This window comes from Vanacampus margaritifer, chromosome 3 (assembly GCF_051991255.1).
Source record: "Vanacampus margaritifer isolate UIUO_Vmar chromosome 3, RoL_Vmar_1.0, whole genome shotgun sequence".
Classification (NCBI taxonomy): Eukaryota; Metazoa; Chordata; class Actinopteri; order Syngnathiformes; family Syngnathidae; genus Vanacampus; species Vanacampus margaritifer.
Window position 1 is genome coordinate 17,864,340 of NC_135434.1, and position 24,139 is coordinate 17,888,478.

The 24,139-nt window shown below is 40.0% G+C and overlaps 1 protein-coding gene across 1 annotated transcript in view; it reads right to left on the reverse strand.

Annotated features, from left to right (window-relative positions):
* Window positions 1-9: 9 nt before the first annotated feature.
* gas2l1 (growth arrest-specific 2 like 1) overlaps window positions 10-24,139 on the reverse strand; it is a 28,575-nt gene continuing 4,445 nt past the window's right edge. The window contains exons 3-6 of the mRNA XM_077562075.1: window positions 14,299-14,406; window positions 8,464-8,560; window positions 6,356-6,656; window positions 10-3,904 (exon numbers count right to left, since the gene is read on the reverse strand). Of these exons, the coding sequence (XP_077418201.1) occupies window positions 2,050-3,904; window positions 6,356-6,656; window positions 8,464-8,560; window positions 14,299-14,406 (2,361 nt within the window). The 3' untranslated portion in view covers window positions 10-2,049. The remainder of the gene's footprint in view (window positions 3,905-6,355; window positions 6,657-8,463; window positions 8,561-14,298; window positions 14,407-24,139) is intronic.

Genomic DNA, 24,139 nt, shown 5'->3' on the forward strand with positions numbered 1-24,139 from the left:
TTCCTAAAGTTTAGAAGGAAAGTATTTATTACAAGAACAGCATTTTAACCTTTGGAAGAAAAAAAACAGTGAAGTATTGCAGATTATTGTACATCAAAATTTCACAATTAGTGCATTTAATGGATTGACTTAAGTGACAATATTAGAATACAAGAAATTCTGAACATTCAAATTTTGCTGGTTGGGGCAGACAAAAGATGATCAACTGTTTTGTTCATCTGAATTTCAGTTTATGAGATTGATAACCTAGATGATTAATAACCCAGATTAACTACAGTAGATGTGAATAAGGCATACTTTTCCTGCTTGGTAGATTTAAATACCAAATGAAAGTATCTTTGATGAAGCCCAAAATAAACTCTCAATTTAAAACTTTTAGAATGTTAAAAGCATAGATTTGCAAATCTTGCCACTACTATGGATTGAAAACGGTGAAGATTTCTTAAATGTGACTTTAAACGAATCTTAAAAACAAAACAATTTTGAGTAATGTATATTTTTACAGATAGGGCTCTCATTTGGCTTCCTTCAAGACAGATTTCATTTACAGTACCTTGGCCAAGGATGCCATGCAAGTCCAATGAGACATCACTTTATAAATAAATAAATAAGACCAACATCAACCCCTCTTTCATCCCACTCATACAGTATGTACACAAATATATGCACAGTCCTTTTAAACCCAGTCAATGTGTCAATTCCCTGCAATGTCTCTGGAGATGATTATATATATTTAAAAAATAAAAATAAATTGAGACAAGAAATAAAAGTAGTGTGACTAAGTATTTGTTTAACCATTTTTGGTGCAGGGCAATGACACAACAATTGCCCCTTTTTTACTTAATAAAATTAAGTACAACTTTATATCCAGTTACAGTAACCTGCAGAGACTCAAGTTAAAGTCATTCGTTGCCAATCTAATGTCAGCATATACGCATCACATAGCATCATGCCGATTTATTATCTGTGTATGGAAAAAAAGGGTACTGTATGTCTTCCCACAATGAAAACTGTTACAACATAAGAAAGCTAGATTTGCTCAAATAGATATTATTTTTCCTTGGGCATTTCATTAGTTGCCAAATAATTCATGGACAATAATTAACGCGTAGCTAAACTGGGCAATGACCTTCACAATTTTCAACATTCTTATTCACTTCCTGCAATTTAACTCACCATTAATGATGGCAATGTAGTGTTGTGATTTTTAACAGAAACATTCAAAACATAACCTGTGAGAATATTTTAAGGCAAAGGGAACTGTCAAGGCATTTCACCACCCAATATTGCATAGCTAAGGCAGCCCAGGACTTAGTACAGCCAATATGTACACTGTATTCATTGCATTCTTATATACAAAGCACCCACATACCTTAGCGGGCACATAAACATGTATTTACACATTCATTCTCTACTTTGCAACTGAAACCTGTACAGGTGTGGGTTCTTAAGTAGTTTGGTTGGAGGCAAAAACTCCACATTTTTGTCAGTGAAAATGACGACAAAGCAACAAAACCTTCATTGGCCCATACACAATTATTAAAAAGCATAAACGAAACTGTTGCACTGCATCAAAGAAAATATATCCCATGTAGATACTCAATCGAAGAAGACATCTGGTAAGGTGAGTGACAGCAGTTTGTTTTTTTTTACTTGCAAGGCCACGGCGCACCACAAGAGGGCGCCAATCAATCTGACTAAGGTTTTGTATTGGAAAAAATTGCAGCTTTAAATCTCTGGCACTTGACCATACCCTTCAATGGGGCACATGGCAGCACATATGCTCTCTTTTACTCTGTTAAGTGTCAAGCAAAAAACACCTTATTATTGGCAAAAATGTTCCCCAAGCACACGTTCAAATAAATGAGGGTAAAAAACCTGTTTAACACCATTCCTTTGGTAATAAATGATTTGGCTGGAGTGCAAAATAAAAGCAACATGACATGCAATAAAACAGTCTATAGCTCAGTCCAAAGGTTTTTTTTGTTTTTTACACAGTAGTCAACAATAAGGACAACAGCCCTTGGTGTTATACCCTACAGCTCTGTGCTACATGCAAGCTTCAGTGTCCAGGCTCCCCGACTTTCCAGAGAAGGTGCAATCCTTGCTGCCCATGGCAGGAGAGCAAGGCTGAGGATGAACCACATCACTAATGGCCTGGTGTAAGATGTTGCAAGTGGAAGGGCGGGAGTTATGAGGGGAGATGGATGGCGTGTGATTTGTCTCGTGACCCTGCGCCTCTCTGAAGCTGACCAGTGTGGGGATGCGTGAGGGGTTGTTTGGCGGGCCGTTGTCAGCATGAGTCCTCATTCTGGTTGGTAGTTTGTGTTTGGAAACAAGAGCGACGCCATCCAGCTTTTTTTCATTGTTAGCGGATAGGCCTTCTCCCCCCGTGTTGCCATTGGCCAGGGGCGACGTCGGCGGGGGAGATTCAGAGTGGGATTCGCTTAGGCTCAAGCACATCGAAGAGTTTTCACTGGAGGAGTCCTGGAAGGAGCAATCTTCGGATAAGGGCAGGGGGACAGGGAGGTCATCACTACCATCATTATTCTGTACATCATACGGTAAGTTTGGCTGGTGAGGAACCTCTCCTTGCAAAGTTTTGTGCCATTCATTGTCTTGTTGGCCCCTGTGGTCTCCATTCATATTTTTACAGTGGACAGTTTGAGGAGCAACCTGATTCACCAGCCTGTTGGTTTTCTGGCCGCTGTAGCTAGAGATGGCTGGGAGCTTCTTGAGACCTCCTCCATCGCCTCTCCATCGCTGTTCTGCCTCCCCTTGACCAAAGTTGTGTCCGTAAAGTAAATTCAAGGGGTCATCTAAGGGAAAGTGACAAGGGTTCGCCCTTTTGGACTCCCTGAGGTCCGGCAGGGCTCCTAACTTTGCACCCACGTTCAAGGAGTTCGAGGAGGAGTTCGAGGAGGAATAAGACGAATCTGTGATATTTGAATCAGAGAGTGCTGGTACTGAACGGGTTCTAGCACCATGCTGGCCCATTACTCTACTCGACCCTCCTCTGGCTTGCTGTGTGTTGGCTAAATACTCAGCCTCAAAGCTGCGATACAGGTCCTGCTCTTTCTGGGGGTCCATTGCTGGCAGCATCTGGAAGCCCAGACCTTCCTCCTCAGGATCCTGACGGCCCTGACCAGACCAGGTTCTACTGAGGCCTCGCCCATTTGGCCGAGTGCTATGGGACGTTCGAGGAGGATGGTGAGAATTCCGGGGAGCTGAATGAGGCGAGTGCCGTCCTCCCGAAGTGACTGGGGGCAGCGGTCTGCCTTTTCCTGCTGAGGGTAAGCGAGGGGGTCTGGGAGTGTTTATTGTCTTTTTACTGGGACTGCTGTTGTTGTTTTGTCCTCCTTTAATGGGTGAGTTGGAGCATGAGGCCGACTGCCTCTTGGACAACACACCACCTATTCTAGGAGACGACGGGGGCACTTGTTTATTGCGAGAATCCTCTCGTCTCTCTCCTGACTGGCTGGGACCTGATCCTGGTATGGTTTCACTAGACCGAGTATGGCCAGGTATCTTACTCTGGCTGTGCGAACGAGGAGCGTGTAGCCTTCTGGGACCGTCGTTACCGAGAGATCTGCCCCGCTCCATCCGAGCGCTTCGTACTCCATCGGATGCGTGAGGTGGGTTAGGTTTCATTGTGGACGTCAGCGCTGAGCGTTCCCGAGATTGGCTGCGTGCGCGGGGCAATGAGCTCCGTGGTGTGTTCTGATTTCCAGGCCTCTCAATCACATGCTTGCCCTCCTTGCGATTGACAAGTAAGACAACCTCTTCACTAGAGCGGTGTGATGTCCCACTAAGAGACAGACGTCCTCCACCTCCTTTGGAGGATGCTGTAGAAGAATCACTGTCTCCAGAAAGACGTCTGGCCACCGGCAACATTGTCTCTCTCCTGAAAGATGAGAAGGAAAGAGGTATGTCAATTTAAAATGTATCCCATAGGCTGACCAGACTTTCAAAATTAAAAACTGGGACATTACCATTTCGCTAAAAATCAATTATACGATAATTTCTCACCAGGAACTATTTATAAGAAATTTAATTGCTAGTCAATCATAAAATTACAGTTACTGTTAAAAAGAGTGTGAAACACTGAGTCATATATTTGTGTTGGGGTAATTTGCTGCCATTAGGTGGCATTAGTGTTTCACGTTGGATATTGGTGACAGGAACACAATTTATTTCTCTTTTAAATTTATAACCACATTGGCACAAAATACCTCACGGTCCCACATTAGTCAGTTTTCCATCCAATTGTTTCAAAATTGTAAGCGCATTTACTGTAAATGCGCAAAACGGACAAGAGGCTTATGTCCGTTTCCATCTGTTCTTCTTTTGCGAATATTGAGAAGGGACTCCACCGCTGTAGGTGGCAGTATACACCATAGAGATGTGATCCACCAGTAATTTAAAAGAAGAAGAAGAAGACCAGGAAGCGACTACACCGTGCGATGAGTCGTATGAGTTTTCTTTTTTAATTCTTGATAAACCGAAGCGTTTCTTTGCTGTTTTCCATCTAAAATTGCATTAATATTCGCTTCTTTAATAAATAAATAAAAAAAATCTGTTTTGTCATACCCCCAAACATACTTTACTTTATCGTCCAACATTGCTTTGGGACTACAAACGTACGTGTGACGTAATATCCGGTCAAAACGTGTGATGTGTATCCGGTCTTGCCAGTGGTTATTCGCAAAGCCTGTTTCCATAGCCAAAATTTGCATTTTCCTTTTTCCGATACGCTTCGAAATCCACCCCCAATTTCGGGCCCTTTTTCGAATTTCTAGCATTTCCATACAGTTTTATTTTGGCCTTTCTGGAAAATTTGAATAAAAATGGGTGAATGGAAACCCAACTATTGTAACATTGGAAACACGCTGACAGAAACGCTCAGCTTGTGTTTGTCCTGACAACATTTCCTATGATTCTTAAACACGGACGCAGGAATTAGTTCTAGTTCCAGTATGACTCAAACAGGACCAGTGTAAAAGTGAGACAAAACAACGTTTAAATGACTGTCCACAATATTGTCCCAGCATGTTTACCACTCATATTTGTTTCATCATATTCCTGAGTCATCCTTTAAGGAAGCAAGCCATCTGCGTGATGCGTCATAGCTACTTTTCAAACGATATACTTCATAAAGTTCCCTAGTAGAGCATGCTTTGTTTGTGACAACCTGACTGATGGGAGACTGTTACTGACCCAAGGCTCAGTCTTGCTCTGTACAGCGGGCTGTGACGGCCATGGGGGATTACAGTCAGGATGAGAACAAGTGGGAGGATTAGAACTGAACACACAGTACTGCTATTTCTCAATTAGGCACTGTTCCACTGTAATGCACCGGTGGGACTATCCACTCTGACTCTATAATCAGCTCTTATTGTTCACTTAGAGGAGGATGTAAGTAATGGCTGATATATAAAGACTGTGTTATACTTGCATTTTGCTTTTGTCTCAGCTGTTCATGATCAGATACAGATACGTAACAAACAAAAATGTGTATCCATTCTAATCCCATTTGTTATTGTAATAATATAATTCAGTCTTTATGGTCTGCCTTTCATTGATGAATGCTTTAAAACACCAAATCTATCATCCACTGATAGTGAATGTATGTCCTAACTTGGTAATCACTTGCAGAAAGCCAATTCACCTGTTGACCTACTTTCCCAGTTAGCTTTCAACAGTTGTCGAGGGATACTCGGCTGATTACATTTTCTCGAGTCTGGAATGCAACACCCACTCAGAGTTAATTTGTAAGTGCTCTGGACGTTACATTTACTGAGTGTCATTTCTAAATACAGAACAATGACAAAATAACTTCATCATTATGTCTACAATGGTACTTTCCCACTGATGTATGAGGAAAGTATGAATTGATCTAAACGTATAAGCCTAATTCTCTTTACACGCAGCAGACAATGATGCTAATCTGGCTTTGTCACAACTATTCAGTCACAAACATGCAAATTCTGAAGTAAATCTGAGTTGTTGTTGTTTTCTAATCAAGCAAGAGCTGAAATAATTAAGACATCTTTCATGTTCCCGTGAATAGGTACGAGAGTGACAAATTGTTGGAAAGAAGAGCATGATGTTGAATGTTCTCCACTAGAAGGTGCTGAAGAGTGGCTGGGTGAGGCGGATTTATCAAGGCAATGTCACCTGAGATTAGATCAATCTGATCTGCTCTAATCTAATCTGCTCCCTGGCATCTGCACTTGTGCATATGTTAAATTCTTTTTTTTCTGTCTGCCCTGCCAGGTGGCACAAAAGAACAAGTGGCAAAAGATGACCTGCAGCGATTAGTACTTCTGTATCATGAAATGTACTTTAATCTCACCTCAGTGGGTTGAAAGGTCGAGGTTCCGAGCGATCTCTGGGTGGCCGAGGAAGACCAGTTCGAGGTTCGGTTTCAGAATGAGCAGAGGAGTTCTGAGGGTGGCTTGGCTTTGTGGAAGTGGTAGAGGCACAAGGTGTGGTTGAGGGTTCCAGCGTGCGTCTGTCGGGTGGTTTGTAAGGTGCCATGCCATCGTTTCGCCAGTGTGGACCAGGACTCGTGGAGCGGGAAGAATGTGCACTTGAGGACTTACTTTGGCCTCCCTGATTTTGGCCACTGGCCTTGGCCTGATGGTACCGGTGGCCTGCAGGGTAACAAGTGAATATGTGGTTTAAAACTATTAGATACAACCAAATCAAGTTTTTGGATACCATTAGTGGGGCTAAGATGTTGTTTACACCCTTAAAACTGCTGGGTGAAAAATAACCCAATTTTGGTCAAAAACTGGACCTATCCAGTACTAACGTCAACCTGACCCATATTCCTGGGTTGTTAAAACAACCTTTTTTTGGGGGGGGGGGGTACAAAACAATCCAAGAAAATTAGATTTTATGATACAAAATGGCCCAAAGTAGCGGGTTAGTCCAGTTTTTGACCAGAATTGAATTATTTTTGACCCAGAAGTTTAAAGGGTGCACTCTTAAAACTGCCGGGCCAAATATAAACCCCAAGCAGCGGGTTGGTCTAATTTTCCACCAGAATTGGGTTATTTTTTAATCAGTAATTTTCACCCAGTTTTTTTGTACAAATGAATACAAAACAACCCAAAGTTGGGTCAGATTGACCCAGGCAGTGGGTTGGTCTAGTTTTCGACCAGAGTTGGGTTATTTTTGAACAAGTAATTTTCACCCAGTTTTTTTTTGTACAAATGAATACAAAACAACCCAACGTTGGGTCAGATTGACTCAGGCAGTGGGCTGGTCTAGTTTTCGACCAGAGTTGGGTTATTTTTGAACAAGTAATTTTCTCCTAGTTTTTTTGTACAGATGAATACAAAACAACCCAAAGTTGGGTTAGATTGACCCAGGTAGCGGGTTGGTCTAGTTTTTGACCAGAGTTGGGTTATTTTTGAACAAATAATTTTCATCCAGTTTTTTGTACAAATGAATACGAAACAACCCAAAGTTGTGTCAGATTGACCCAGGCAGTGGGTTGGTCTAGTTTTCGACCAGAGTTGGGTTATTTTTGCCCCAGCAGTTTTAAGAGTGCACTCTTAAAACTGTTGGGGCAAATATAACCTAATCTTGGTCAAAAATTGGACTGTCACGCTACTTAGTTCAATTTGACCCAACTTTCTGGATTGTTTAGAATAAAACAACCCAATTTTTGTACAAAGCAACTCAAGGAATTGGGATATTGGGGTTGTTTTGACTCAGTTTCCAACAAGAATTAGGTTAATTTTGATGCTGAGTGAAATATAACCAAACATTGTTAAGAAAAAAAAAGTTGGACTGACCTGCTAGTTGGGTCAATTTGACACAACTTTAAGTATTATACAACTCATTTTTTAAAATACAAAACAAGCTAAATAACTGGGTTGTTTTAATGCAAAACAATCCATAATTGAGTCAAATTGACCCAAATAGTCTGTCCAATTTATGACCAAAATTGGGTATTTTTGACCAGCAGTTTTATGAGTGATGGAACCGCGATCAAGATGTGACCTAGGTGGTTAACTATGCAACTCTGACTAAGTAATTGCAGCTTGCATCAGAACTCCATGACATCACCATTTCAAAAACAGTTGGAACTCCTTCTAAAGAGTTACTGCAATATTAAATCTAGGTATTTTCAGGTAATGGTAGACGTTTAAAGCACATTTTCCATTACAAACCTGCATGAATGTGTTCATTTCTTGGCTGGTGTCCAATGAGTCAGAGGTCAAAATGAAATAGAAGGCGTATACACAAAGCTGAATAAGAGCAATGAATGGCTCCATTTTGAATTTCCTCTCATGTCTGACTCTTTTGGTGTCCACACCTTGTCTGAACGCAACTCGCCCATTGCGGATGAGTTGCTTATAACCTTCAATCAGGTGGGATTCAAGCCAAACAAGATGCTACAATGTTGCTTTTTGGTAAAGGACAGGGGAAAACAGCACGTGAGCTCACCAAAGGCAGCACAGCGACATGGGTCATGCTTGTCCAAATAGTGCTCCAATGTGTCCCAGCCCCCTCCAACACGCACCATCACATGGGTACGAAGGACCTGAGAGGAACAAAAAAAAGAAAACAAGGTTTCAGTTGATAAACAAAAAAAAATCACATAGTCATTTAAAGAAATGTAAAATAGATTAATCTTTTTTGGGTATTGCAGCACAACAGTCAAAAGATGTGCTAATTCTACAAGTGGGACAGCTTGCCGAAGATGTTATATAACACCTAGATGCCCCCCTATTTCGCCCCACACCTCCCCCTTTCTCCTCCATCACGCCCAGCTGCTGTCATTAAGCGGACCGTTCATTGCCATGCCAAGTCACAATTAAACAGAAAAGGTGACATAATAAACAACCATTGCGCCGTAAAGACTTTCATTTTGGCCTTTTGCATCCGTCTCATTTGGTATTCCCTCAGAGGGTAACGTGGTGAAATTAGCATGGTAACAACTCACCCCCTGCTGTCCTCTCTGGGAATTTAGTTGTCGGAGCGAGGAGCAGGGAAAGGAGGGGAGGCGTGGGTGTCCCTAAAAGAGCGCGGGGGGGGGGGGGGGGGCTGTCATGTGTATGTCACTTCCAACTCTCCTCTGCTCTCTGAGGCACACACATCCACAAGATCAGAGCAAAGAGCCACACTCCCTCCAGGCAGAAGCTGTCCTTACTGAAGCAGCACACTCTGCCTGATGTGACGCCTGTTGTGTAAAAGGTGCTGCCAGCCACATGCTTTTAAAGGTCGTACCTGGGTCTCTCAGGCCGGGCCCGGGACAAGCCATAAGGGTACATCTCTTTATGCTGGCACATCATTTATTTTGGGCTTATCACACGTGGCATCGCATCTAATCACTGGGTCTCGAATGGTGGTCAGGGAGAGGACACAGACATGGGATGTGCGCCTCCGTCTGACCCCACCTTCTCTATAATACGCCCGTCAATCCACTAGTCTCTTCATCTGGCTCACTCTGCTCCCCTCCTGCATGATGATGCGTCAAAACAGCTGATCTGCTTATCTCTATCAGAGCATAAACTGCTTACTCTCAACTGACCTGGCTCCAGGCTGGTGACAGCTTCACTGGTTGTCTGATACTTCGACCTTAGCACACGTTTAAAGGCTTTCTCAGATTTTCACGTGTACTCTAGTACTCTGTGGTGCCAAGGTAGAAACTAAAGAGAGACATGAATACAGTGGAATGGCCTAAAGGTTATACAATTTGAAATAAATAATTCTTAAAAATTAATTTCAAAACAAATTTCTCTTAATAGTCACATAAAAGTCACTGTTGTGTCTCACATAAATCTTACGCAACTCAGCAAAATTCAGTTTAATTAGCATCTATAAGAGTCTACTACTGTACCTTTGCCTGACTTCACTTCTCACTCAGTGACAAATGTGAGTGTGAATGGTTGTTTGTCTCTATATAGTGTATGCCCTTATAGTGCCCTATAGTGTATCCACTTTTTATTCACAGTGTAAATTGCATTTGCACTTGTGTGATATTTAAAAGTCATATAAAACAATGTTTTCAGGAAGTTAACATTTTATGAGGGCAACAGTTTGACTCTAGAACAGATTATGTGCAGTGGGCTCTAAAAAAAATACGATATAAATTCATAGTCTTCTGAAATGCATTCAAACTAAATCTAATCTAATCTAAAATTTTAGGGGTTTTTTGTCTTAATTTTTTTCAAGGTGAAGAATGACATTCACTCGCAATAAACAGGCATTTATTATTATTATTATTACTATTATTACTATTATTATTATTATTATTATTATTATTATTATTATTATTATTATTATTATTATTATATTAATCACACTGTTAATTTTTACTACATATTATCCTTTCGTTTGGCAGCAGATGGTTACGTTAAAGGTAGCACAGGTTGTGTTTGACCAATAAACATAAGTACATGCATTAAAGTAAAGCATTTAATAAATGTTTGCATATGACATTCAGAATATTTGTAAATGTCAAACTACGGCTTTTTTTTTTCATTTTAAATTATGCATTTAATTAACCGATTAGAAAAAGAGGATGAGTGTGTGCAGTGGATCAAATAATGTTGAAGACGTCCTCATAACATTAAATGGCGGAATAATTAACACATAACAGGTGCTCTTCAATTTGGCGGGCAACATTTTTGATAAAAAGCTTCTCTCATTAGGTGATTAATCAAAATTCTAAAATGTGATTAATCTGATTAACAATAATAATAATTTGACAGCTCTAAATGATTATATGCTCATACACAGTAAAACAAGTTTGTAAAATGTAAAGCGTTATGCACAAATGAAAATGTGTTGTGTCACAGGCGGTGCACATACCGAACATACTTGTGAGGCTTTGCAGAATGGGTTATAAAATCTATATCCCTGTGAATATGTTGTTGGAAATTTGATAATTTATTTAATTGTGTTTACCTAAGTACTCAGACAATCATATTTCAAAAATGATGTCAGTCTTTTGGGGGGGAAATAATACAGGGTGTCTATCTTTCCATAAAGTGAGCCATAAAAAAAATCAGTGCAGATCAATTTCTACTAAAGTGCCAGGAAAAAAAAGATTAGAGAGACTAAATGATGCAACAGTGAGTAGATATGAAACAACTATCTGAGCAGATTTATAGTGTCCCATGCCAAAGCATCTATTACATTATTCAACAACACCGTTATGTTTGTGTCTAGTTGCAGTTGCAAGCATCTGCAATCATCTCTTTGTTTTGTTTTATTACATCATAAATCTTATATCATATATTTATTTCCAGATCCCACAAGCTGGCTGAACGGATGTCCAAGGACCATCATCCACTTTGCATTGCTGGCTCAGCTGCTGAAGCTAGAGACCCTCAATCCCTGTTTCTATGGCAACAGCATCTTAATAAATGCACGTGCTGGGGCAATTTCCTCTCCCATTTTGTTGATCAAATCCTATATTCATGACTGAAAACATCCCTTTGTCAGTAAAAGTGGACTCCCACAAGGAAAAGAAACATTATGAACTACCCCACTGTCCAAATTGATCAATTGCTCATTTTCTTTATCTGTTCCGTGGCCTTGTTTAGCACCAAGACCCTTGACAAAGCTTTAGCCATTGAAAAGGTTTTTTTTTTTTGGCATTGAAGGCGGCCGCAGCTTCCTCTGCTCAGAAGAATAGAAGAGGCGTGTTGGCCACACTTGTATGGCTGCTTGAGCATATGCATAATCACTGCCATCCTCAGAGAGGAACGAGAGGGAGGACGCAATGTGAAGAAAACTAATCTGACAAGTGAAACGCTCCCGGAATGGCAGATGAGCACACACAAACTCACACGCACACCCCTACGATGCACTTGTGAATAAATAGTGACAACACAGCAACACTTCGGACAATCACATGCCATCAGCAAATTTCAACTAAAGCGTTTCTGGTAAAGCAAGTATAGAGAATACAGCAAAACATAACATAAAGACAAAACCACTCACAATATTAGGTACCTTTGAGCGGTCTGATGAGACCTAATGAAAGATCGGTATCAATTATTCTGCGCTCACAAAGATGATGATGCCCAAAAAAGCTTTAGCATATACAGTATAATATGTTATGTATGAGTAGTTCTGTAAAAGTTTGAAACTTAATAGATTATTCAGTATACTGTAGATCATTATCAAGTGTTTTTAGAGTTAAATTCCATGATAAATCGAAATCTGACTCCTTGTCAACCTAAAAATTATATTTAAAAATTATATTTAAAATACAATGTTCAATGCCCCCCCTCCTCTAGTAAAAACATGGCATTTCTCCATCTCAGGGACCGGCCATTTTGCCACTTGCTGTTGACTTAAAATGGCATCACAGTTGCTAAGCGCTCAAGCAACGAACAATCAAAGCTAAAAAAAAGTTTGGTCATGTGACACTAGCAAGCTGAGCCATGATTGGCCGTTACCTGAGCCCTGAGCAAGTGTGATGTCATTTTCAGTCGACAGCAAGTGGCAAAAATGGCTGCCCCTTGAGCGGAAATAAAAATGGGAACACCGTGTTTAGACTAGAGGGGTTGCATAGAACATATTGTAAAGAAATATTTGTGTTGACTTAAAAGCACCAAGATACTTTTTATGAAGCCAATACTGTACATTGACAAGGTTGGAGCCACTCAGCGAAATGTGTATCGACACTGACAATGGGGTAGATCTAGCCTATAAATGCTCACAATTTGGTCCACCATCCAAAGAGCCCATTAATCTGGCAGGGGCACCATTTAGGTAAGCGAGACCGAATCAATACTGCCCAGCAGTCTCCCCGCCCGGTCCTGTGAGGTTTGCTGCAGGTATAGTGGCAACTCCTAATCTGAAACTGAGACAAACAGCGCCGCTTGCACAAAATACTGCCGAGATAAAGGCCGATGCAGGAAATGACCTAAAGCTCTATTTGTGTCTCACTGGGAAAAAAGTGCACTTCTGGGAGTGGGCCAGAGAAATGCTTTGGAAACAGTCAACATGGAGTTTAGTCACAGTGCTGCTATGCATATAGTGGAACCTCACAATTCAAACACTGTCTTTAAATTGACAAACTCGAGAGGTTGAACCATCATCATGATTGGCAGTTGGCAACATGCAAGAGAGGCATTAGACTGGTTGGTTCTTCTTTTTGGTATCAATGATGTCTTGTTGCGTCACAGCAGTATAGTATAAAACAGGAAACAAAAGTGGAAAATGTCGGTCCTGGCTGATCAGGACAATGTTATGAAATTGACAATAAAGAAGAATCAAAAGTGCATCACAAATTAAGGTCAATTTTGTCTTAATGTGAAGAAACTCACCTGCCAGGCAGGCACACAGGTCGGGTCAAAAATAACCCAACTATGGGTCAAAAATTGACTATTCCTACTCGGGTCGTTTTGACCCGACTTTGAGTCAAGAAATGGGTCGTTCAGCGTAAAACCACTCAGAAAGTTGGGTCAAATTGAACCATAAAGTGGATCAGTCCATGTTTTTTTTAACCCTAATTGTGTTACTTTTGACAACTGTTTTTATAGTGCATCATAACATCGACATAAATAGCATGATTGCTTGTTTTTTGACTTTATTGTTTTGAAATTGCTATATTCAACTGTCTGATGTTTTCTCTTCGATTTGTATTTACGTACGACACTTTATTTTTAATGTGCTCCATAAATAAAATGGAGTTGATTTGATTTGGTGGTTTATTTATGTTTACAGTTTTGTGACTGCTATGAGAAAAAAAAACTGCATGCATGAAGTCATCTGAATCCAGAAAGGCAAACTTACTACTCTGTTAGACATGATCAAAGTGTGAAATTTGTATTTTTTTATTTTATAAAGTTTAAATGTAACCACTTTTTATACTTGAATGACATTTGAGAATGGTAAAATCTTATTTGAAAAAAAAAAAAACAGGTTGACATCAGAGTACTGCGATTACACTTTCAGACTGTGACATAAAGAAGAAGGAAAAAAACTGCTTAGCTCCAAACATGCTGAGGCAGCCCTTTGTTATTCCTCCAACATACATCTTGATTTATTTAAGCTACCACCATATGGTATGATGCAATTACAGCGGGCCTCAAAAGAACATAGTAATAATGGTAAACTACAGGATAAATCCAGATGATTACATCATGTGTCTTATTGCCTTGAAGCTTTTACTATGCAGAATGTGTGCAACAATTAAGATTATGTTTGTTAAATATAAAGCATTTAAAGCCATTAAATGTCATTTTTAACTGTACCCTTTATAGTAACACATAATTACGTATAATTACACAGCAGACAAAGGTTGATGGGCATACATACCCTTATGAAGATCAGTGCACTGGAGTCTCCCACTTTGTACTTTCCTTCCGACACTTTGATCATAGGAAATTGAGCTGGACAGGAACACCGGCCCAGAATCTCACGGACCTGAGAGGAACAAAACAAAACGCAACACACGCGTTACATGTCTGTGAAGCCAATTGTGAGGTCATGCTTAGTCACGTATATGTAATTGTGACCTTTGCAGGGAGAAGTAAAGTATCACCTACACAATAAGTCTGTTATGTACGTTTGGAGTGTGCGTCATTTTCCTGCCCACTCCACTCTTAGCATCTCCTAGGTGATAGAGTGCCCCACCCCCTTTTTTTTTTTTTTTACCACATTAGAAGCACTTCCTTACCCAATTTCTCAAGATTATTTTGGGTTATAAAAAAAACACATGAATACACGCTGTGACCTATGTGACATTGTTTCTGGCAGAGGCATCATGGAGCGACGGTAAGGAAGGAACCCACAGACCAGAGCGGTAGAAGAAGGGGGTGGTGGTGGTGATGATGATGATGTCAGCAGGCCAGCGCCGCCAGCTGGATTTTGAATTGTGATCGCGAGCCAGCGCCCTTGCTGTGGTTGGGGCTGCTTATTAGGCAACTGGAGTCAGACACGACTGCAGGGTGAAGCGAGATCTGCCTGTGCTACACAGCCCCGGGCTCTCTCGGGATTGGACAACTCACATGCTGTTCTTGGCATCGGTCTCAAACAAGTGTGCCCGATCTTGTTGGCTTACACAACATAAAGCCAGCAAAAGAACTTTTCTGTAAGTGTGCGCAGGGGAAAAACCTTACCTTGCAAATACCAGAGCACAATTCATAAGCGATGCAATAATATTAATAATAGGGATGTTCAATGCCACCTTTTTCACACTGATACCAGAAAGAGTACTTAACACTTGAGTAGTATATCACACCAAATACCACTAACACTAATACATAAAATGTCACTCAAAAGATAATGACACATAATTTCAAAGAAATGTATCCCAATATAGCATTTTTTTCCTTAAAATTGCATGAAATTAATGCCATTTTCAAATTTTCAGATTTCTTGTTCCTGATTGTAAAACAGCCACAAGAGGGCTGTCAATACTGTTATCGGCCACGACGTTGTACGTGAGTACAAATACCAGTATTGGCTGCCCTTTTGCCGAGTTTTACGATCATGAACAAATTAGAAATTAGAATAATAGAAAATTGCCATTACAGTGCTCCCTCGCTATAATGCGATTAACCTTTCGCAGCCTCGCTGTTTCACTGATTTTTTGGTGCAAATTTGCATTTTTTTTTTTTCCTTTTTAAACTCCATGAAGGTTTGAACATTGAGAGTGTTCAAAGAGAAAGTGTGTATTTTTAAGTGTAATCTAGTGGTGAACTAATAGAATGCAAGGATTTTGAAGTAGGCACAGATCACACTTTGCAAGGCTACCACCAATTACTATTGTTATTTGGAGTGAGTGAGCGAGAGAGCAGCCCGGCGAGCAACAGTGGCTAGCACTCGCTGAAGCACCTAACAATAGCAGATAGCAATAACTAGCTGGAGTGGCTAAAAACAGCAGTAGCGGGAAAGCTAACAAGAGCTAGCGAGAGCAAAGCAGAGGAAGACAAGTGGCTGGAGTCTGAATCACAGGACTCAGCAACAAGCACCTGTAGTGGTTGTGGAAGGTAAGCGGCGATCAACCCATTGGGTCCAACACTAGCTGCGAGCCCGCGAGCACCACCAGAGGCTAACAAGGTTCGCTAAGTTTGGGTAGCCATATAACTAGTGATTACTAGACTTACGATTATAATAAATAAATGTGTGTTGATGTGATATAACATTTTTGTGCATATTATTGAAACAGTGTTTTGAAAATATATATATTATTAGTTCACCACTAGATGACACTAAATAATACACACTGTCTCTTTAAACAAGTGCAAAATGATGAGAAAATATTCATTCCTGTCTGAGAAAAGTGTATAAAATGTGAGTGAGAGGTCAGCCTTAAAGTATAAAGGACTGCCTTAAAAATGATTAATAAATGTGTGTGGGGGGGGAGCAGTCTACTTCACAGATTCCACCTATTGCTGGCATTTTTTGAAAGGTACCCCCAGTGATAAACAAGGCAACGCTGTAATTTTAAAGGAAAGGCAATATTGGGATTTAAAGGTCTGTCGTTTTTTGAGGAAATTTTATATATCAAAAGTGCTAGTGGTATTGGTATTTGGTATCAGTGACTACTCAAGAGTTGAGTACTCGTACTGGTATCGCTCTTAAAAAAAAGAAGTGGTATTGAATATCCCTAATAAGGATCCATTTTTTTTTTTTTTAATCTATGCTGAAATAATGTGATTAGAGAGTTGTTGTATTTTTTGGGGGGACTGACAGACATTCAAATAAGAGACTAGCATCCTCTTTTTCTCGCTTGTGAAACAAGAAAAAAGTAGTAGATGCAGTAGAAGTAAATCAAATCTATAAAGACCTTCGCATTACACCTTGGCACTGTGTTGAAATAGGAGGCTTCCCTCAAATTAAAAGGGAGGGTGTAATCACAGATGCAGCCTCCCACCTGGCTCGGTCACCTTTACACTCGCTTAGCTTTGTTTGCTTACATTGCTTCAGCGTACGAATGTGCCTGCCCTCTTTCTGTCTGCTCTGTCACTGCGATTTTCAATTTGTCAGGAGCTGTTTGGAAAAACCCCAGCCTGTGAGTTAATGGAACCATTTCCATGGTAACAGACACACACACACACACACACACACACACTCACACGGCCTTCCCTTTTCAATGGTTCTTTTTTTTTCTTTTTTTCATTCTTTGCTCTCAGCTGTTTGGCTGCATGAGGTCACATATTTTATTCCACAGGCTTTGAAGCCCCTGCCGCGTGTTTAAGTTTGTTCCTTTTCAAATGAAATGTGTGCTCTTCCCAAGCCGTTGCTGTATCGACAGTTACATGCACACACATCTTACACACCACCAGCAGATAGAGGGGGAGGAGAAAGACAAGGTCAGGCGGGAAATATTGGGAAGAGGGGCCTGAAGGCGGTGAAAAACTGATGGATGAATTATAAATGAATGTTGGTCACATGAGATGCTTGGAGGAGGATCTGCAGATGTTCAACGCAGGGGGAAAAAGAGAGAAAAACTGAACGCTCCACTACATGTCTAAGTTAGGAATGTCTACATGCAAAAACAGTGACAACCTTTCCACTGTATTTTTTTTTTTATGAAGAGATTGCTCTGACAGCTGTTTTGGTTTTAGATATGGCTGAACATGCAATATCTGTCATATCTGCACAGTGTGAGTCAAAGCGTCTTCATCATTCCTTGCCTTCCTGACCTGCAAACACATGAAGGCGCATTCGTGGCCGAGATAGACTGATACTGAGGGCCGAGCCTTCCCCTCGGGGACGGCGAACAGGGGAAATGGGAGGAGACGGGATCAAGATTTTGCATGCCATTCCCCTTTACTTCACGCGTATGCGACTCTAATTCACTCTGGAAGTTTTGTACAAATAAGATCAGGAGTCAACAATCTATGTTGGTTTAGTGCTTTTAACAAACATAGGTGCGCTTTTGCGTGCAAGAACACAAGCTCATTACAGGATTGTTATACAAGAGATAATCATTAGCAAACTTCAACGATAAAAACGGAAGATTAGAGAAACTCCCTACACAGGAATTTAAAGGAGGCATTTCCATTATTTGATGTCTGTGAGTCAATCATAGGGAGGGACGGAACACACAGCGTTTTCAAAGGGAATTCAAATTGTGATGATATGGCCTTTGAAAAGGGGGGATTATTGCTATGGCAGCCCGTTAATTTCTGTAATATGTGCAAATTGTTGGTGACCAACAACTACAGTTAAATGTAATTTTGTTGTCTTTTTTCATGCAGGGCTTGTAGGAGACAGTTGTTAACTCAAAAGCTGGATAACAAATAGGACATCAGGACAGATACATTTGAATATGGAAAACATTAAAGCATTCAATGGAAATGAATAACTGTAAAGTTTCTCGCTGTATATAATTATAACCATAATGACTATTTTCGTGCTTAGTACAAGTTTAGTGCAAAGTGCAGTCTATAGTCTCTGAATAAGGCTTTTGCGGAATGGAATGCAGCCGACCCCCGGCGAAACGAAGTGGCTCCCCTCATTGTTATTAAAATATTTTTAAAGTTACTATCTGTAACAATTTGCCAAAAATATATTTACAATATCCTTTTTATTTGACCATTTATTTCTAATTAGTACATTAACACCTTTGCTAATGGATACTCCTGCAAGCCTCTGGCCAATGATTTTCAGACTGGGCTCGGGTTTGAATTTCCCACCCTATGTCTGCGGATGTGACGTCATGTGTGCAGTTTTATTTTTCATCAACAGGTGGTAGTAGTGATTCAAAATTGAATTTTCTGCGTTCAGTAGCTTATGAATTAATTTCTGCAATGAGTCGTAGGGATTGTCCCACGCAGTTGTCATATTTATGAACGAAATACGATGACATCAACCACACACATTCACAGTGCCGAATCTGTCTGCTTGCCCCTCACTCAAATCCACCTTTTTACAGCGCCTGCGCCACAACTTTGACCTGCTGTTTGCAAGTCTAAAATGACAGTAGACTAGGCTTTCCCCCGGCATGAAAATGAAGATGTGCCGGCCCTATGTGTAAAAAATGAATAGGTGCTTCATATACCTAGCCATTTAAAGCAACAAATAATATTTACTGTAACATAAATTGTGAATTTGCAACATTTACATGCTTGATAAAAAAAATGGCATACAAAGACAAATTAGAGGAATCACTGGTGTGGTCCTGTGCAGTGGCCACCTGAGACCTACTTGAAGATGCTGCAGGCAGGTGTGGAAAATAACAAGGCGTGGACAGAAGCCCGCTCCGATAAACAAGCAATTAAACACCGATCATGCGGACAAGCAGCTGATCATGAAACGATCTTATCAGGAGCCATATAATAGCTGACAAGCCAATTAAGTCTGTTGTTTTGCACAGACGGATGGACGGACGGACAGACACGTTGGGCACTGGTGCAAATTCCCCAGGGAACGACCCTAAAACTGGTGACACCTTCCAGCCATGCAAGCATGTGACAATAGAGACAGAAGCAGCGAGTGATGCCGCGCTCTCTCAGCAAAGCGTGTGACCCAATGCAAGGCAGGAATGACCTACTTTTCTTGCGCTCTACTGTAGCTCTTTGCTCTCACAGCAGCATCCACTGCGGTCAGGTTTAGCCGAGTGTACAGTAAAGTCACTCCGGGCACCCGCTCTTTTGTCTACCGTGCTTTTTGTTTTTGTTTTCCTCAATGCATGAGCTGGAGCTGCTGGAGCATGTGTTAAATGACGCTTATAAAGGCTAAAGTATATTCCCTCATCTTGACCCTGACCTCTGCTCTGATCGCCATCCAACCAAAGACTTGGATTGAAATGACAGCATTTAGTCGGTCGTGGCAGTCTATTCATTTACCACAAGACATACTGTACTGTTTCTTCGCTTTATCTGGCAATGAGCGGTGGGGGATGGGAATGTAAGAATTATTACTGAAGCCTCGGGTAAGGAAAAAGATGAACCAGTTGGAAATATGGCAAAAGGACGGTGTTTTGTCTTCAGCAGCATATTGATGCCTACGTGGGAACAATATGAATGTCCATTAGTCACAGGGGCAGTATGTTTTTAATTATAGTTTAAAGACATTGCATGATGAATAGCTCGGGGGTCAGCAACCTTTACTGTCAAAAGAGACATTTTAGGCCAAATAAATAAATAAAAAATCTGTCCGGAAAACCTTATTAACATTGTGAACGAAAATAGTATGGATGTTAATTTTTTTGCCTATCCTTTTTTGGGGATATTTTACGGCTATTTTTATTATTATACATTATTTTCTGCCTTTTTTTCTATCAATTTTCTGATATTTTGTGGACATTTTAGGGTAATTTGTGGGATTTCTCATTTTATAGTTACTTTTTAATGTTTTTTTCTTTTCTGACTTTTTTAACAATAAAATTTCTGACTTTTTGATAGTCTTTTCTTCTGCCTTTTTGAAAAGAAATGTTCAGACTTTTTGGGCAATTTTGTGTATATTATATGGTAATTTTTTGCTCCTTTGGGGTCTTTTTGGACATTTTAAGTTTTTTATTTTTATTTTTTTTTACTTTTCGTTTACCTTTTGTCTCTTTTTCTGCCAACTTACAAATTTGGACTCTGACTTTTTTTGAAAATGTTATTATATATATTTTTTCTAAATCATTAATTCATTCAAATAATATTTTATATATATAAAAAACAAACTAATCATAATATTAAATTCTACAATTTTTTTGAGCGATCCACAAGGAGTCAGAGGAGAGGGACTAAAGAGCCACATGTGGCTCAAGGCCTAACAACAACCTAAAAAACAGAGGTAGGCATCGTCATTGACTGGAATTGATGATTGATGGAAGTGCCCACCTTTTGTCATGTGCTTCGGCACTTTCAGCGAATGCTTGGTAATGGCTTGGAAAAAATGCACAAACAGGATTACTTCTGTCGATTGCAGTGAGTACACACGGTCCTTCTTAATCTGCGTATTTTTGTGAGGCTTCGCATTATTAAGCATTCGCTGAAAGTGCTGAAGCACACGCCAAAAGGTGGGCAATTCCATCAATCATCAATTCCAGTCAATGCCCACCTCTGCTACAAAAGATACAATACTGAAACGCATAAAATGGGACGTATATGAACTTGGAATCTACCATAATCCCTCTCTAGTGGAGATACGATAAAATCCCCTCAAGCAGATGATAAACATTATATGGACATCTAGACTGGTGAAAAAGTTAAGGAGGAATCTCAATAAATGCATCCATATGGAGATTAATTGTTTTCATGACTACTTCAATGATGTCACTCATATTCGATTGCCTTTACAGAACTACTGACGCACGCGCCACTGACTCAAGTTCAGATGAAGGAAATGACTGCCTTGCTACTTCCTTAGCCTTACGTGTAAAGCGGTCCCACGTCGACATGAGTAAGGGCAAAGGCGTCGGCGTATCACCGAAGAACAACAATGGTGAAAATGCGTAGATAGCAAGAACCAGGAAAGCAAACCGGACATGCCGGAGCTTTGCAAACATGACGCCAGGCTCCGCATCAGCTGTTTGCTTTTAGGACATTTAAGCAGCTGAAACTTTCATAAGTAAATATTTAGTAGATAACCTGTTAGTGGATAACAGGATATGTGCATGCTTATAAAAAAATAATTATATTCCGATGCTGTTGTACTTGCTTCTGTATATAATTGATGACATTTCATCAGTAGCGATGACAGATATTAATAGAGAGAGAGAGAGCCTTGAGAAACTAATGCTGTATTATCAGAAATCAAAGGCTGAAGGGAAACAAAAGGAAGACATAAAGGAAGGAGTGAAATGTTATCTATACTGCATGATGCAGGATGGAGAGCAGAAGCCACACAGTCTGCTACAACAGCTGGGGGCCAATAAAAATAAGCCCTGCAACTTTCCCTTCTTCTTTGACAGACATGACTAAACGCAATGAGGTCTCCAGTAATTATGGAACACAAATCCCAAGGCAGGCTGCGACTTTTAATACAAATGCAAAACAAAGTCCCCAAATAGACTGCAGGATACATTTGTGAGCCTATCAAAACAACAAATGCATGCCTGAAGCGGGTTATATCGCTATACATGCCACCAGACATCTTCTGGACTGCCTCATGCATTTCAAAAACACTTTAGGAATGTTTACGCAACATTTTTGGGGAATTTGTCACATACAGACAACAACAATGCTCTTACAGGAGTCTATGAAAAAACAAGTGAAAATGCCATAATTTATGTAACAGGCTAGTAGTTAGCAAAACAAGCAATATAATAATAATAGATTTGATGTGTTCCTTCATTTTTATTTTGGTTGTGACGCACTCGTACATGCCCAGACTGAACACTTAACAAGCATGCACATGTCCTCTTTTTACAGACTAACATTTTCCAAATTTACACGACGATGGTAATAATAATGTTTTCAAACACTTCTACTTTTGAGGGCCTCACAATGTCATTGTCGTATAAATGAAAAGCTAAAAATATACTGCTTTGTAATATGTTTTTAGTTAGAAACGTCTAATGTAAGTTTCCACATCTGAGTGCAGAAATTGCTAAATAATGTTTTGTCAGCACTTCAGTTTTGTCCAATTTATATCCAAAGCTGATGCTTCATTTTCCAATTGGGATCAGTTTTCTCACCGATAGTGATGTGCCAGAGTGAAGCGGGGTTTTTGAACAAGCCCTCCGTGCCATTTAAGATAAACACAAGAAAAGAACCCATAAAGGAGGAAAATTATAGCTAAAGATATGCAGCCCATTTCTGTTTTTGAAGATGTGTGGTTTGTTCTCGTAATGAGTCAACTGAAAATTTGTTCTTTACCATAAAATGTTGTATATGCCCCCACCAGTCTAAACACAGCATTCTGTTTAACATTATGTTTGTGGAATATGAGTTAAGCAGCAAAATTCACCTGTTTTTATCCATCTGCGGGGGCGGCCATTTTGCCACTTCCTGTCGACTGAAGATGACATCACAGTTGCTATGGGCTCAGTTATCGACCAACCACAGCTCACCTGTTTTCTGAAGCTGAGCCGTGATTGGTCATTACCTGAGCCCTGAGCGACTGTGATGTCATTTTCAGGCGACACTAATGCTGCATTTGAGGAATGTCGGAAGTCGGACTTATCCCAGTTGTCTTTTCCCAGTTCCAACCTGAAAGCGGTCGAGGCGAAAGTAAACAACCAAAATCGCGTCTGGTGATAAATAGTTTTTTTATTTTGGGCCTCAAAACACATTTTTGACCTCCAGCATGAAGTTATGTTGAATATTTATGAATGAAGAAAGCTATCGATGCGATGTAGTGATGTAAAAAAAGCTTTAATATTTCCTTTTTAAACTCCACCTTCAACTCATATTCCACAAACACACAATATTAATCAGAATATCGTTCAGGCTAGTAGAGCTGAATAGAACATATTATTGTAATGTCTTTTTTTGGTTTGACTTCCCCATTAATGCAGATTTTAGCAAAGTTTTCATTCTCAACCCAAGCGGAAGTTCTTCATTCATTTTTTTGTTATTATACTACCTGTATTGTCACATGTACGTAAAATTAGTCAATGAATAATTGTCAGTTTAGCAATTCTAAAGTGTGGTAAACGGTTAAAATAAAACATGACATATTATTCAGTGCATTCCAAAATGCAGTTTTTGCTGACAAGTAAAATAAAGAGACAAATTTATGAGAAAAAATTCCAAGGTAGGGATCATAATGTTGGCTACCTGTTAGTGTTAATTTCATCAACAAAAACTAAACAAAAATAATTTCGTCAACACACACTTTTCACCGGACTAAAACTAGACTAGCCTAAAACCCGCATTAATAAACAATAACTGGGGCTAAATCAATATTCATTTTCATCAACGAATGAAGATGAGACAAAAATGTACTTCACTTGATAAAAACTAGACTAAAATCTATGGACATTTTAGTTCATGAATAAAAATGAGACAAAAATGATATGATTTTGTAAAATCTTGTCTCTGCTAATCTGTCACGGTGACACTGTCATGTGACACACAGTCACACGCCCACTTTTAAATCTGCAGCTAGAGAGTGCAACATGCTCAAACAGGAGGTGGATTCACAGTGAAAGGTTAAAAAAAATATATATAAATTAATCCAACAGTTATAACGCTACAACAATAATGTTAATCCGACCGCTAACTAGTGCTGGCTAATTTACTAGCTCATAGCCATAGTAGCCACTTGT